Below are 15,749 nucleotides of genomic sequence, written 5' to 3'. Positions count from 1 at the left end.
TCAGAGCGTGTTATCCTCCACTCCCCTGATGTTTAGTATTTTTCTATTGAGCTCTTTCATCTGAGTATTGGCACCGTATCTATCTTCCACCGGGATATCTGGCCCATCACAACTCATGTTCCCGTGTTGCTATGCAAGGTTGTTCCATAACTCCTACCACCCCCTCCATCCTCTCTGTTCTCTCTCTCTGGCAGTCTCTCAGTCCTTCTATCAGAGTGTCCCTCCATCGCAGCTGAAACATCAGCTCATCCTGAAACTATTACACCAAATTGCTAAATGGCTGAAATGTGCAACCACTCAGGGCCATGTCCTTAAGAGGAGTAATCTTCATTCTACCGTGGCGGGGAGGAACGGGAGGAGGTGGCAGAGAAGGAGAGATAGAGAAAATACTGGGCAGTCAGAGCGAGGGGGAATTGAATAATATATGTAATTTCCTTTCAGCATCTCCTACAAATATTCAGTTCATAGCAATGTGGACGGCAGCAGCCAAAACAGGCTCCGATGACACATTACTCGCTGGAGGTAGCAGCTGAACACACTGCGTGAGAGCAGGCGGTCAGAGGCACTTGTTGACAGACGACAGTGTGGTCGGCGTCTCGGTCCAAACTCAGGGAGACCTGCAGACAGGTAGGGATGAGTCATCCTCCCGTCAGTCCCGCAGACCAGGCTGTGAATACACACTGACTGGAAGGCAGGAAGGAGAGAAAGAGAGGGAGAGAGAGAGAGGGAGATCGAGAGGGGGGATGAACAATCTCTGGCCCACGACAGAGCGGAGCGAACTCATCTTGAACCTCAGAGTGAGAGGTCTACGCGGCGGGCTGAGCGATGGCGGCGGTGAGCCTGCTTCTCGAGGCTTGGGCGCTCGGTGGGAAACAGCAGCAGCAGCAGCAGCAGTAGAAGAAGAAGTCATCAGCCGTCTGTTTATTTAATGAGGTTCAGCGCCGTCTCTCCCTGTCTCCTCGCATTTACATCAGGGCCAGCTCAGGGTTCCCACAGTGCACCTCACCTCCATGATGGATGCGGTAATGATGCATTAACACAATCAGGCGGAGCAGGGCCTCGTCGCTCATTGGGGAATGGCCGGCTATCTGGCCGATGAGGGCCAGGTTCACGTTCGGTAGTGGCTCCAAAACCGTTCCTTCAATGTGATTTCCTGAGAGAGATGGAGTATGTTTGTGTGTGTGTGCGCGCGCTTGTGCCTGTGTGTGTGTGTGTGTGTGTGTGTGTGTCAGTGCAAGGCTACATTTAAACTCTCGTATACGTATGATGTGGTTGGGCTATGTGTGTCACACTCGCACACATGTGCGAGCGTCTGCATTTATTTTCATTACTGTCCCGGTTCATTAAGGCTGCGCACCTGTGCTCAGTGTGTGAGGGAGTAGATGATGAGGGCAGGAGATAATGGATGAGACAGAGCTGACATTGCGCTCATTGTTTGGGCTCCCTTTTCTCCGGCTGATTCCCCCTGACGCTGGACCAGGGTCATGCAGCGTCTGGTCAGGTCTTCACCATCAGGACGCTGTTCCAAACCGCTTAGAGGGCCTTGCGGGGGAGTGGAGCGGGGAAGAGAGGGTGGTGGATGGGGGCTGATGTTATCCTCATCCATACTTTCTCGGATTTATAAATGACCATAGTTGTCTCTTATCAACATCTGGGGCCTCATGGCACGCCGCTCTGACTTCACTAGCGGCGTACATGAATTCACCTGCAGTGCATGACCGGTGAACTGAAAGAATAACATATCCATTCTCCTGTCTTTTCCCATTTTTTCCGGCTTCCCGTTTGTCTCACTGTTTCTCTGTCCACACACCGCCCGCCCCAGGGGCCCTTCCACAGGCCGTACTGGGGCCCAGAGTAATGTGGGGCTTCCACAGATAACTAGCATGACTCACTCTCTGCTGAAGCCCTGCAGATGGAGAGGAGGTGGCCTCAGGCATGGGAACAGACATGTCTCCTTCTCTATCATTAGTCATGTGGGAAAACAACATGCACGTAGGTGTGCTTCCATCCACCTGTTTGTTTGCGCATCCTCATTTAGCACCTTGAAGAGGCTGATCATTGTACCCACGGCTACTGGTAAACCTGAGGTGAGTGTGGCCTGTCAACGTCCTGTGTTTCGGTTTCAGGGCATAGAGCAACAGAGGGTAGTTGTGTTAGAGGTCGAGCAGCAACAGAGAGGAACAGCACATCCTTGTGTCTGGTTACAGTTTCCAAGCTTCTGGACACACACACACACACACACACACACACACACACACACACACACACACACACACACACACACACACACACACACACACACACACACACACACACACACACACACACACACACACACACACACACACACACACACACACACACGTCTTGTGTGTACATGTACAAATATGGGCGTATGCATAAAATAGTTTCAGAGATCGGAAATCTTTACGTGTTTCATGTTTCCTTGTGTGACCATCTTGCACATGCATCTGCACGCTTACATCTTGGCGGATAATATACAAACATCATCTCTCTTTCCCCTTACGCACGCACGCACATGCACACACACACACATAGTCACATAAGTACGACACAACTCGGCACACATCCTACACCCAGTTCCCTCACACAGACACACAGCTGAAACCCTTTCATTTGATCTCCACAGATTTTCTTTCTCTCCTTCCCCCTCTCATAACCACAAACACAGACACATAAACACGGACACACAGACACACACACAGACACACACGTGCAGCAGAGCACCTGTCGGAGTGTGCGGCCCGGTCCAGGACACCTTCAAGTCATGAGCTCATCGGAAAAGCAATTAAAGGCGTGCAGGGCCGTGGACTGCCGTAATGTTTTGTTTAGCTACTTGGCTTCGGAATTAACCAAACCTGTCACAAGTCATATGGCTGACGCGCCTCTGCAGCGCCCAGAATTATTTATTTATTTTCACTTGGAGGAGCTGGGCGCAGGCTCCTGACACCCCCCCACCCCCAAACCCCCTCGGACAACAATGAAGTGATTCTGGCGATGGGGGGGCTGGCAGGCATGGGTGGGGTGGTGGTGATGGAGGTGGGGGTGGGGGTGGGGGTGGGGGAGGGATTGTTTTGGCTGGAGTGCAAATACAACCCCCTTAGAATCCCCACTAGCACCCTGGATCCCTCTACCTGCGGGGGGGGGGAAGAGTCAGGGTCAGGGGATCGTATGCTAATTGACCCCCACCTCCCTCTTCTTAATTTTCGTCTTGGGGGGCGGGGGGCTGGGGGTCACGACCTTGAGGCCGCTGGGTCAGGCCCCCCTGCATCAGCCTAATCAGTGTTACGGCGTTCACCTCTGGGACAGTGAGCTGGCCTCCCCCACCCTCGCTCTCTCTCTCTCTTTCTAGAGTTTCATGCCCAAAGTGTCTCCAGAAGAGTGGTCACATTTATTTGTTTGCATGTGTTCCAGAAAAACATCTTTCTGTCCGCCATGCTGAGCCTGAAATGATCTCAACCAGAAGACTCAAACAAAGACAGAGAAACGAAACAAAACGTTTAACATCATGGCAGCACGTCGGTCAGGCGTATGAGGAGATTGACGTGGAGTTGAACTACAGTTGGGGCTGCAGTTTAACCCTGTGTGTGTGTGTTTGTGTGTGTGTGTGTGTGTGTGTGTGTGTGTGTGTGTGTGTGTGTGTGTGTGTGTGTGTGTGTGTGTGTGTGTGTGTGTGTGTGGTCACGCTAGACGTTGTGTCTGTCTGGCCTGTCCTCTGCCTGTAGAGCTGCAGACTGCTCAGGGCTGCCTGATGTAAGGCAACCATAAAACAACACCGGCGGTCTCTCTGTTCTCTTTGAAGGTTCCCGGTCCTCAGTCGCAAAGGAAAACACGGCGAAAATACAGCTCTGACATTAATAGGTCCACTGTGGGCCAGTAAAGTTGTGTGTGTGGCAGGAAGGTAGTGCGTCCTTCTGGGTTGTGTTAGGTCTATTTTGTTTGTGTGTGTGTGTGTGTGTGTGTGTGTGTGTGTGTGTGTGTGTGTGTGTGTGTGTGTGGCGAGTTTGAGGGAATTACTTAGGAAGCAAGAAAAACACCTCTGTTATCGTTGTCATCACTTGTGTGTAATTACCGCCGCATACCTCTGTACCACCCTGGTAGACAGCAGAAGGACAACACTGAGCACGCTCCCAGGGTCGCGGTGGGCTCGGCCGGACCGCCTGTCATACGACTGGCACGAGAGAGAGAGAGAGAGAGAGAGAGAGAGAGAGAGAGAGCATCAACAACCAGATCAAACAACGACACCGGTTGCATTACCACGGAAAAGAAAAAAAAATACTATCAAAACGACGCAGAATATAACCGTTAAGCACACAATGCAGCATGGTTGACAGGCGCTTATTTCCCTTTCTGGAGACTGAGAATCTGAACGACCCCAGAGTGATCATTTAGCCAGAGCGCTGTGGAGGGGGGGAGGGGGGTGCGAGAGACAGAATGAGGCACGCCCCGTCGGCCCCTTACAGAAGTAAGAAAATATATATTTTGCGTAGCGATTTCAAGTGCCGTTCGGTATCTGTCAGCATGGTAATGTTCGTCTGACAGGGGGGGAGAAAAACACCTCACCTCGGGATATGAAAGGAGCTGGCAGGACAGCCAAAACACAGCGCAGCTACTCAAGCCTGCCACATCAGCCCCTAAAGCTCCATTCGCCTGCTTGTCTTTGGCTATCTGCTGGCTGCGCAGTGTAGAGAGCACAGCAGAGGTTAGCCCGCGACACATGCTGCTGATACTATTTGAAGACCGCAGCCCGGCAGCTTCCAAACCCAATAGTTAGTTGCAATTATGCGTTTTATGTATTGTTTTCCTTCACTCATTTACCTCGGTAATAACTCCCTGGATAAAGCACCCCGTAAGGGGAACAACGCCGGCATGTTAGGCCGTGACTCATCCAGGCTGAATGGACCACAGAGAGAGAGAGAGAGAGATATAGAGGGAGGGAGAGAGAGAGAGAGAGAGCGCCAATCGCCGTGGTCCGGGCGAGGGTACCAGTCGGGGCTCCCCAGGGCTCTGGTGAGACCACTTATGCATTTGGTGAGGGAGGTAGTGGGAGAACGAGTGATTAAAAGGAACCTCCACGACACGGCCGCTATGTACTCGCGCCAATCGCCATGGTCCGGGCGAGGAGGTACCAGTCAGGGCTGCTCAGGGTTCTGGTGGAACCACTTAAAGCCCAGCCCACAGTGAGTCCCTGACACAGCCAGGGCCTGTTACTCAGCCACTCTGCGGCTGTGCAGCTCAACCGCAGAGTTGAGGTTTCAAACCCCAAATACACTTCTCCTGTCTCTGGGGCGAGGGGGTGTACGACAGGGACAGAAGAGGAGGTCAGGGGTGCAGATAGACCAGCATGAGGACATGTTAGGATTTGTCATGCGGGAGGTAGAGATGGACGACCTCCCCTACAGTAGAGCACAAAGGAGAATAAAGATGTGGATAGTACATTGAGAGAGGCTAGGAAGTGCCTAGGATCAAAGGAATACCTATTTACTTGGATGATCTGATGTCCTTTGCCATTTAAAAAAAAAAAGCTTTTTTAACCCAAATGCATCAGTGACTGTGATAGGTGTTATCTACCTGTTGTCAGTTTGGATTTCAGGCATGTACATGAAGTTGTCCACGTTGGAGAAAGTGACGGAAGTTTATGCATCATGGGAAATAATCCATGATGTTTCCAAGTGGTGAGGACAAGGAACAGGGTCGAATTAATCAAATAATGGATATATTATAAGCGTGATTCACAAAAATGAAGAGCCAGGGTGTGTGTGTGAAGATTAAGATTTCTCAACAAAGGGATCATGTGATGGAAAGAGGGGTGGGGGGTTGTCAATGCCGTTAAGGTACTGGACTGTTTAGCAAAACAATGAGCAATCAGTTCCTGTCGGGAGTTACGAACACACACACACACACACACACACACACACACACACACACACACACACACACACACACTGCGCTGCCTCCTCTCTGCCTCAAGGCTTTGAAACAGATGAGCCAGGCCTCCATCCAACAACCCCCCCCTCCATCCCTCCTCCAACACCCCTCCAGATCTGTACACCAGGCCGCCACCCTCTCCACCCTCACCATTAAACGGCTGTGAAGCGCGGCAGAGCCGAGATGTCCTCTTACGCCAGGGACCCCGCCGCTAATCCTCCAGGCATGGGAGTCATTATTGATAGGATCCGAACGCATTACCTCAGGCCCCTCGCTCAATGTTGGTGAAGATTATTATTTAAGAGTAAACCAAAACCCTGGAGAAGATCTCCGGTTTCATAGACATTTATCAAAAGAAAATGTTGTTTTTGGCCCCGGCGCGACACAGTCGCCTTGACGCGGCACAATTGAAACAAACTGTGTACCCCCCCACCCCCCCTCTCTCTTTCCCTCCCTCACTCACCACTCTCTCACTGCCCCTGTCTCTCTCCTCCCCTCAACCACCACCCTCTCGCTCCTCACCACTCCTCCCTCCCCCCCTGCCACTACCCCCCTCTCTCATCCCCTCACCCACCACCACCCTCCCGCTGCCACACTCTCTCTCTCCCTCCCCACCCAGCTTCTCTCGCTGCCCCCCCCCCCCCCCCCCCCCCTCCTCCCATCCCCACAGCTCCCTTCGCCCCTCTCCTACCGACATTCATGTTGTTAAGCAGTGTAAACGTATGGGGAGGGTATGGGGGGGGGGGGGGGGGGGCTGGTAGGTGGAACGGGGTGGTTTGTGGTGAAAGGAGATGGCCATGACACCAAATCCTCTCAGATTTGTCCGAAGTCACTTTCACTTCGCTGTGATTCGCCGACGCTGATTGCAGCGATCGGTATCGTTTGTCCTTTAGTCTCTCCGTCTCATCTTCCTCCAAACGCGGCCGCTATCATCACTGGCGCTCGGGTGCGGCAATCGGAGCAACGTTGTGTTGCAGAGGGGGCTTTGCATAGTTTCCACATGACTTAATGCATACGTCTCCGTCCAAATTCCTCCGGATTCAAGAGCAGCACAGGCTGATATTGACAAAGCATCCTCGCCGAGACGCCGTCTCCCACAAAGACGTCCTTGTTTGCTAGCAGTGATGTTGATTTTGTCAGTGGCTGTAGTATCTCCCGCGGGGGACGCTGCCAAGGTTTGCCGTTTTGTTTGGGAGAGCTCCCAAACTTTAGCCTGGGAGAAATAAGACGAGGGATGGGCGGCAGCAGCCTCAGCGGGGCGAGAGATGATCAATGTGGACAGCGCTGTGGGCTTCGTTTAGCCGGATTTACAATAGACCGTTGTTGACATGCGTTTCAGAGGCCAAGATGTTTATGTGCAGCTTTCTGGTTTACAGTGTTTACTTTATTTTAGTTTTTCTTTTTCAACTTTTTTTTATCTACAGAACTCCATAATTGAATTATTCTCTCTCTCTCTCTCTCTCTCTCTCTCTGTCTCTCTCCCTCTCTGAATTCGAAGGGCTTTATTGTCATGAAAACATACATGAACTACAATGTCCCTTTCCCTCTCCAGGTGCTGTGCTGCTGGTCAGTGTGCAGGGCATCGCGGCCAACGTGGACCCCGTGGTGTGTACCTGGCTGCTCCACCAGCCTCACCGAACAGGCAGCAGACAGCAGCAGCAGCAGGTACCATGAGCCCTTCCATAATACACCGTACACAGTACCACAGTTCTATCTCTCTTTCTTTATTTGTATAGGTCTCTCACCCTCTGTTCTCTGGGATTCACTTCAACAACATCAGTACCTCATCTTTCCCTCTCTCTCTCCTTCCCTGTTTCTCTCTGTCTAAATGAAACATTTTTACAACCTTTGCACATTTATGTGTTCAGTGTGTGTCAGTTAATTGCAGTGGTTGAATTGTGTGTGTGTGTGTGTGTGTTGCGTCAGCCCTGACCCCTGGCTGTGCTGCCTCGGGGTCATGGTGTTCTCTGTAAACACATGGTACGAGTCGAAGCGCTGCCTGCACGGGGCTGGTTCCCGTCTCAGCTGTGACACTGGCACATGCCTGTTTGGGCGCTGAGTGTGTGTGATAATGTGACCTACTCTAACACAGGGCTGCTTGTAATTTGTGTGTGTGTGTGGGCCCGCTGACCCATCTGTCAGGGTTGTTTGTGGAGGACTTCAGGCCTTCAGCTGAAGGCTAATCAGCAGCCAGTGAAGGACAGTAGAAAAGAGACTTCACCTGTGGTACACATGAGAACGGGGAAAGAGAGGGGTGAAGTGTGTGTGCATGTTTACGTTCACACTGTAAGAGGGTTAGCTTACATTATGTCACCCATACTGAATGAATGATGGTCATTTGTGAAGGTACCTGCTTTCAGCAGGAGTATTAAATATGGCACGGCGCATTATTTTCCAGCGTGTTCCTCATCGGAAATATAATATATCATCACAAATGTTCATGTTTTTCCGTTTCATGTTTTCCCCGCCCTAGAAACACTTGAATCATCAAACGGCTCGCATTGAATGTCTTTACATTTCAGTGTTCTTGCTAGCCATGTGTGTAATGTACATAATTTAATGAGTTCCTATTTGCAGTTCAGTCACATACTGATACGTGCATCACAACTCATGTGCGAGCATGTTAAGCTACTCCGTGCATCTTGGCACCGTATAGTGCTCAGATGCCCTGGACTATATGCATCCGTCGGGTTGCTTACGTGTCATTTCCAATTACACTTTTCCTATTCCTTTTTTTTTGGAGCAACTAAACAAAAGTACCCAGTTTGATTTTGAAAGCCAATCTAAGGGGATGAAAAAAAAATAATAATGGAAAGAAAACCCTGGCTCTTGTGTAATTTATTTACTGTGGCTCTGGTGGGGAGGATTTGGAAACGCTTTGGCTTCATAACACATCCAGTAGCTTTTGGAAACCGGTGCGATCGGACACGTCCTGTGTTTAATCCCAAAACAACCCAGCTTCTAGGTCATTGAAAATCAGTGGTTTTCTCAGACAGAAAAACACGAGGTGCACTAAACAAAGGGTACCGTGAAGGCTCAGCGTGTTTGTTTACGCTGCCTGCAGGAGGTCGCCGGCCGCCAGCTGTAAGCGACCGCATCGCGGCCACCATGCGGCCGCTGGCTAATCCTCAGGGGTTTTCCTCCTCTCAGACGATCCCTTCGGCCCTCTGGTTCCTGAGCCTCCTTAATGGCTGCACACAGAACGCGTGGGTGTGTGTGTGTGTGTATGTGGATTTGCATGCGCTAAGGCCAGCTTTTATTCATTATGCGGCTGCTTATGTATTTGTACTTCTTTCCTCGATGTCAGGGTGTGTGTGTGTTTGTGTCTCTACTCTCCTACTTCCCATCTCTTCTTCGATGACCGTTAACCCTCTCGATTGGCAGCCGATAAATGAATGTTTTTTACCTACTATAACAGTATACAACAATATAAGCAGTGTTATAATAAAAACAAGGTGATACAAGCAATATATCTCTTTGAAAGCCACCACAGAAAAAAAACGAATTGATTCTACACATTTGTTCTTCTTTTTAACATCCTTTGACTTAGAATACATTTCCCATGACCTCATGGCTCAATGTTTTCACAGGCTCCGGCAGCGGTTGCTATGGCGATGCCCCTGGCCAAACGGAGAGAGGATGAGGTGTCTGTGGGTAGCACGCCACTGGCCAAACAGCCCTCCAATCAGGCGTCCGATTACGCCAGCAGCCCGGTCAAAACCAAGACCGTAACAGGTAGGATTTCAGACATTAACTGTTATATTAACAATGGCACACGCACAGTATACTATAAATCTCTCCGTTTAGGAAAGACGATTAAGTGTGAATTAATAGCCCTGTCTCAAAAGTTGTATAAAAAGTAACCAATGTGCCGGAATTTATACAAGCTAATCCATAACGTAAACAAGGGACACTTTGTCTTTTTTCTGACACTAATAAAATCCACATACATTCATTGGCGAGGTAATAGCAGCCCAGTGTTGGTACCATGTAATTATGTGTTGGCACCATGCTGTTGCTCAACACACTGTGGTGGGCTGGCACTTGAATGGCCCCCGCTGCTACAGGGACGGAGCATCTCCATGAGTCTCTCTCTCTACCTCTCCCTGTCTCTCACCCTCTGCTCCTGGCTACCATGCTAGGGCTCTCTCTGCTCTGTCAGGCCCAGAGCATCCGCTGTCCTGAACCCAACTCCTCGTTACTTTTCCACTTTTACTGCTGCCACCAACCATACCCTAACTGCACAGCACACACACACATGCACACAGACACACACACATTCACATACACTCTCACGCACACACATGCACACACACACACACGAGCACACACACTGTCCACTGCACACCATGGAATGTTGGACTTCCTCAGATCCCATGCATTACTATTAACCCCCCCCCCCAGTTGGTCGCATTATGGAGGAGACTGTAAATGCTCCCAGGATCGGCAGAGTGGAGAAACAGAGAAAAGGAGGACAGAGATGAAGAGGGGACTAATGCAGTCTCAGACAGAGGCTAGCGTGGGACCGCCTGTGCGGTGCGGTGGAATGGCCATGAGCAAGCTGTGTAGAACCATAGACGCCAGTGCGGTCCCACAGCTTCTGAGGCTCTGAGTGGTGGTGGCGGAGGGACTGGACGGAGGAGAGGGGAGGGGATGGGGATCCTGTGTAGCGCGGAGCACTTTTTAAACATATTGTATATGTGACAGCTTGTGTCATCGGTATGAGTCATCTATTTGACCTGGGTTTCACCGTATATGGGGACCGTTCTCATATACACAAATCCACGCACACACTTACATGTAAACACATGTACACTCACACATACACACAAGTACACATACATAATCACACACGCATACATATACATCAATACATATAGACATATGTACACATCTGCACACACAACATTGCATTGTTCACTCAGGTACATGCGCTCCATCCCGTTCTCCCAGTCTTACCTGGGGTGCCTGCCCCAAGCCCCTGTGTTTAGGGGCTGTTTGTGACACTGCACAGGCATTCTCATGCCGCAGGGATGGCTTTTATTGAATGCTCTGAGCCCAGTATTAGTTAAAAACGTAATAGCCCACCTCTCCCTCTCGAGTTTCCCAAATTGATATTTAATTAATGTGATCCAACGGAATAAGTCGGCTGGCGTCCTGCTGGGAAAGTGAATTAGTTCCAGTGCTTTGTAAATAGGCGGCCCCCGACCTCACTTGGGTCTCAGCATGTTTATACTCGGGGTCCTCTAAACACTTAAGCGGTTGAAACGCTTACCGCCAAGGCGCCATTGCGATAGAGGCAGAGGAAACAGGCAAGTGATTGCCTTCTTCTTCCCAAGTCTTTCCTCCACACTAAGTATCTCTGTGTTTGTTCCCGACCGGAATGATGACTCCTCCCGATGACTGAGGTCATCGGTGTGGCCGTAAATAGCTCTGCATGTGTGCAGCGGTCCCCCCACTGCGTCTCTAGTGTCTTTATGGGAGAACGGCGCCGGGGACATTTTCAGAGCTAATTAAGGCATCGGGCTTCTTTCCTAGCAGGGTTTTTTGAAAGGGGTCAGATTGACCCCCTTCTCCTTCTCTCTGTTTTCTTAATATTTGTTCACCTAACGCACTCTAATGGCTTTTCCATCACGTGGTTTCCCTGCTTACTCACATCTCAACAGCAAAGTTCCTCATCAAAGATCCAAAGATCCAACAGTTCCATTGGCTCAAACAGGATGTACACACACACACACACTGAAACTCACCAACATCTGCACGCCTACACATGCATGCACGCACACACCCACACACACGCCAACTAACTTTAGTCGGCAGCAACAATTAAACAAAAATGACTGAACATTATTGAAGTACACTCTGGATGTCAATCGCCACGGTGTCACACCTGTTCGCTACAGATCTGCTCTGTGCTACATCACCATCTCACTGCCTTTATGTCAGGCTGTACGTCAATGAGAAGGTAACCTATGCATTTGTCCCTCATCAACAAACCACTTCATTTGACAAACCTTTAAAAAATGACTGACATTGTCACAGTGTGTATGTAGGTGCATGCTTGAAGGTAATATTCAAACCCACACAATTGTAATGCGGTAACCTACATTGTATGTATTGACTTTTTTTGTATTTGCCCTTCACTTACACCATTGAGTCATTGTTTTAGTTGGTCCCATACATGGGAACGTCTGCGTGATTAAAATTGGCGTCACAGACCGTTCGGCTTTGTTTGGAGCTGGAGCATAAGCAAGTGAACTGAGGCTTACAGTGCCATAAAGTGCAGGAAGTCGGCCTAACAACGGAAAGTAATTATTGTTCGCTAAGTCCGACAACATGCGTGATCCTGCACGCTTCGTATCTCATTATATTATGATATAATGTCCTACGTAATCCAGCCCAAGATCTGCTTTAAGCCGATAACACACAAACACAGACAAGGACAGAAGCATACACGTTAAACGTTGGAGACTGCTAAGTGGGCCAGCGCATCTGGCCTCAAGTCGGTTGTGTAATGGGATGTTTAGCGGCGGACCTGTTTGTACACGGTGTCTCATTAGTGGTTTGCATTAGTGCATAAAAAACATACTGAATCGTTGCTTAAACTCTCTGCTTACTCCAAATATTTCCCTGGTTAAGAGAAAACAATCGTTCGGTATCTAGGTGTTGGTTTGGAAATTCTACAGCAATTAAAACACAATTGACGGAGACAACAGAGCCAAACAGAACACATGTCGACTTCGGGTCATTCAATTATCGTCATACCTTCTTCGGAAAATTGACCATGTGTCCAGGAATGGCAGATTGTTTCCGGGTAGCGATCGGAATCAGTAGACCACGTGGGCGTCCATAGCGCCTTGTTTTTGTAATTACTGTTAGAGCCTGTGCACACATGATGGACTAATGTTGAACCGCAGAGGCGGCGCTACGATCTTCCATTCCCTGCACTGGATGTCCTTCTCCTTTCTCCTTCCTTCTCCGTCATACGGCGACCCCCTGCCCCCCACTCTGAATGCGGTTTCTCATTTTCCCTGAACAGTATGTGACGTCCCAGCGTGGGAGTTATGAATAAAAAATTAAGTCTGCACGTCCTACGGGGCTGCCTGTTGATTGCGGATACTCGATACTTCAGGTAGAGTGAACTGTCAGCCCCACATGCACCTCCCAAACACTCCATCCCTCCACCTGATTTTCTGGGTAATCCATCCTTCCTGGGATTAATTGGTGTATAATTACGGGAATGTAAATTTATCATATTCTCTCAAATGCGTAGCTTGTGGTTTGTTACATGATCCATGGTAATATATGCGTGGATGGATATTTCCTGGTGCTCACGTACCCCGCTACAGTATTCACGGTTTATTAAAGGAGAACTGGCCTATGAGAATCAGGTAGATGGAGGAGCTTGGTGGCTGAGCCAAATGTTTTTTGTTCATATTATAATCCTGTTTTAATGACGTAGGTTAGTTCATATTTGTTTAGCATGGCTGATTTACCACAGATGATGTTAGCTTGAAGACCTTTATAATGTCTTTATTACCATCCTGAAATCCTTCATGACAAAAATGTGGTATCTTATGCCCTTCCAGGTCATGGGAATACAGCCCACATATATATTCTGTTTTTGGGGTGAGTCCTTCCCCATTGTTAAACCTCCAATCACTTTGTGATAGAGGCTGTTGACATCAGACATGTTATGTTTCAATAAGCTTCCTCCAAGATGATGCTCTATTGTGTTTGGAAGGACATAGTGTAATTAGAACGCAATGTTTGATCAAAGGCAATGATTCTTTTGCGATTACCATTATGAAAACTAAAATAATGATTCACTGGCCCTGGCTCTTAAATAAATCTTATTTTGATATGAGTGAATCATGGTTGCCTCTTGTGTTTGTACTCTGCTGACGGTTAGCTGGCCTTTTATAAGGTTTATTTTTTGATCATTTGTTGGGATTTTGGGTGGGATGTTCTTTAGTTTCCGAAGCTATTTAGCCCTGGCTGTTTTTCTGATGGATTCCTCTGGATGTATTTGTAATTGTGTCATGTTTACTTGAGGACATCTGATCCAGCCTTTCAGCTGGGATTGAATCAATTGGCAGTAATGATTTACTGTACATTAGACCTAATGTGACTCTAGTAGAAAAATGACCAGTGTATCTTGATGTAATCTTGAGAGCTTTGAAAGAGAAGTTTTTGATGCAAATTGATAATTGTGCTGATTATTTTTTTGTTGCTGTGAGAAATGAGTGGCAATGGTCCAACCCTCCGCTTTTTGGATCCTTTAAAGAGAAAGACATGAGGTTGCGTTGTTATTTTTTTTCCCCTAGCTCTATTGAGCTTAAAATTATAGCGACTCTGAGTTACTGATACACAGCATGACGGGGTGATTTTTGGATTTGAGGTAATTGCCAACATACCGTTTCCCAAGGGACTCCGAGGAACTTGATGATTCCAGCTTCAGACGTCTTGCTTTCTTTCCCCAGACATCTATTTGGTTAAATGGAGGAGAGATGTGGCCAAGGTGCATGTTTGATCCTCCATTCATAAAACACTCTTGCGAAATAAACATCAGTGTTTGCCTCCACTTGAATAGGGCCGGCCCCATCTGAATGGGCTGCCACCAACGGCGTTGACTGCCGTACCATGACCTTGAATTGAACATCTCCTAGGGCTCTCTGGAATTATTGAACTACTAAAGTACTGCAGCGTTAGATCTATCATAGTGGTTGTTGATATCTTGCATTCAGGCTGTAATCTTGAGCTGTTTGGATTCAAACACATTTGGATTCAAACACATTTGGATTCAAACACTAATATTGTCATGTAGTTTCATCCTGTACTCATAGGGTGCATGAAGTTCATCGGGTATTAATGTCACTAAACATTGCTTCCCTTATACTTTGACCAAGGCCGGACACAAATCTAAAATCTCTATAATCAGTATTCCCTGCTCAATGTTTCCAAACAATTCCTGTGTCTGTGCTAGTTTTGGACGCTTCTATTTTTCAAGAAGTACAAATGAAAATATTCAATTAGAGAACATTGAGTTAACAGGTTAAGCCAGAATCGTTGTGGGAAATTGATATGTGGGTGGTGTTTTGTTCCGCCCAATTATATATTGGCTATGGCAGTGCTTTTCTGTGCCCATTGATTATCCTACTTTTTCCACTGTAGATATTGAGTTCTCTGCCTAAATCACCTCAGGGAATTAGCAGAGTAAATCATAATTCTCTGAAAGAAAATCATTTTCAGAACTTTGAGCAGTTCAAAGGCTTCACAGAACAATTGTAATAGCAAGACCGTTGCTGCTTCCAATTGGCCATTTGAGCACATGCCTGGCACTTTTATGATGTAAAGTTTTGAGTGTTATGTTGTTTTGTTACCACACTCAGCCTAGCTACAGTTTCATAGTAATCAAGCTAGGATTTTCCTCTGGGCCCTTGGAAGGTGCCTGTTAATGTGCAGGCAAATGTACGAAGACACATTCGACCAGCTCAGTGCAGATTCTGGCTTCCCCAGAATGCTGTGAGTGTGAGGTGATATCATACCGGTTGCTGTGATGATGGTGCCCAGCCAGGATCTGAGAAACCATATAGAGCTGACAAGTTCTTGGCAACCAAACCCTTTTAACATTCTCTGTCTCTCCCACTCTCCCTTTGGTCAGTGCACATTTTACATGCATCCTATATGCTTCGTAAGACACCAGGCCGACTTTGAGAACTGGTCACAGCCAGTTTCGCATTTGAAAAAATCCTTAACTATACATTTTTAACATGCACATAGCAACCAGGCCTGGTTAG

At 48.2% G+C, this 15,749-nt stretch overlaps 1 protein-coding gene across 3 annotated transcripts in view; it reads left to right on the top strand.

Moving 5' to 3' along the window:
* Positions 1-15,749, top strand: part of vps13b (vacuolar protein sorting 13 homolog B) — a 328,377-nt gene that overhangs the window by 115,775 nt on the left and 196,853 nt on the right. For all 3 annotated transcript variants that reach the window (XM_079746793.1, XM_079746792.1, XM_079746794.1), the window contains exons 20-21: positions 7,502-7,614; positions 9,540-9,684. In XM_079746793.1, the coding sequence (XP_079602919.1) occupies positions 7,502-7,614; positions 9,540-9,684 (258 nt within the window). The remainder of the gene's footprint in view (positions 1-7,501; positions 7,615-9,539; positions 9,685-15,749) is intronic.

This window comes from Pollachius pollachius (assembly GCF_949987615.1).
Source record: "Pollachius pollachius genome assembly, chromosome: 1".
Lineage (NCBI taxonomy): Eukaryota > Metazoa > Chordata > Actinopteri > Gadiformes > Gadidae > Pollachius > Pollachius pollachius.
Note: the sequence above shows the minus strand (reverse complement) of the source record. Positions and strands in the feature narration are given on the sequence as shown.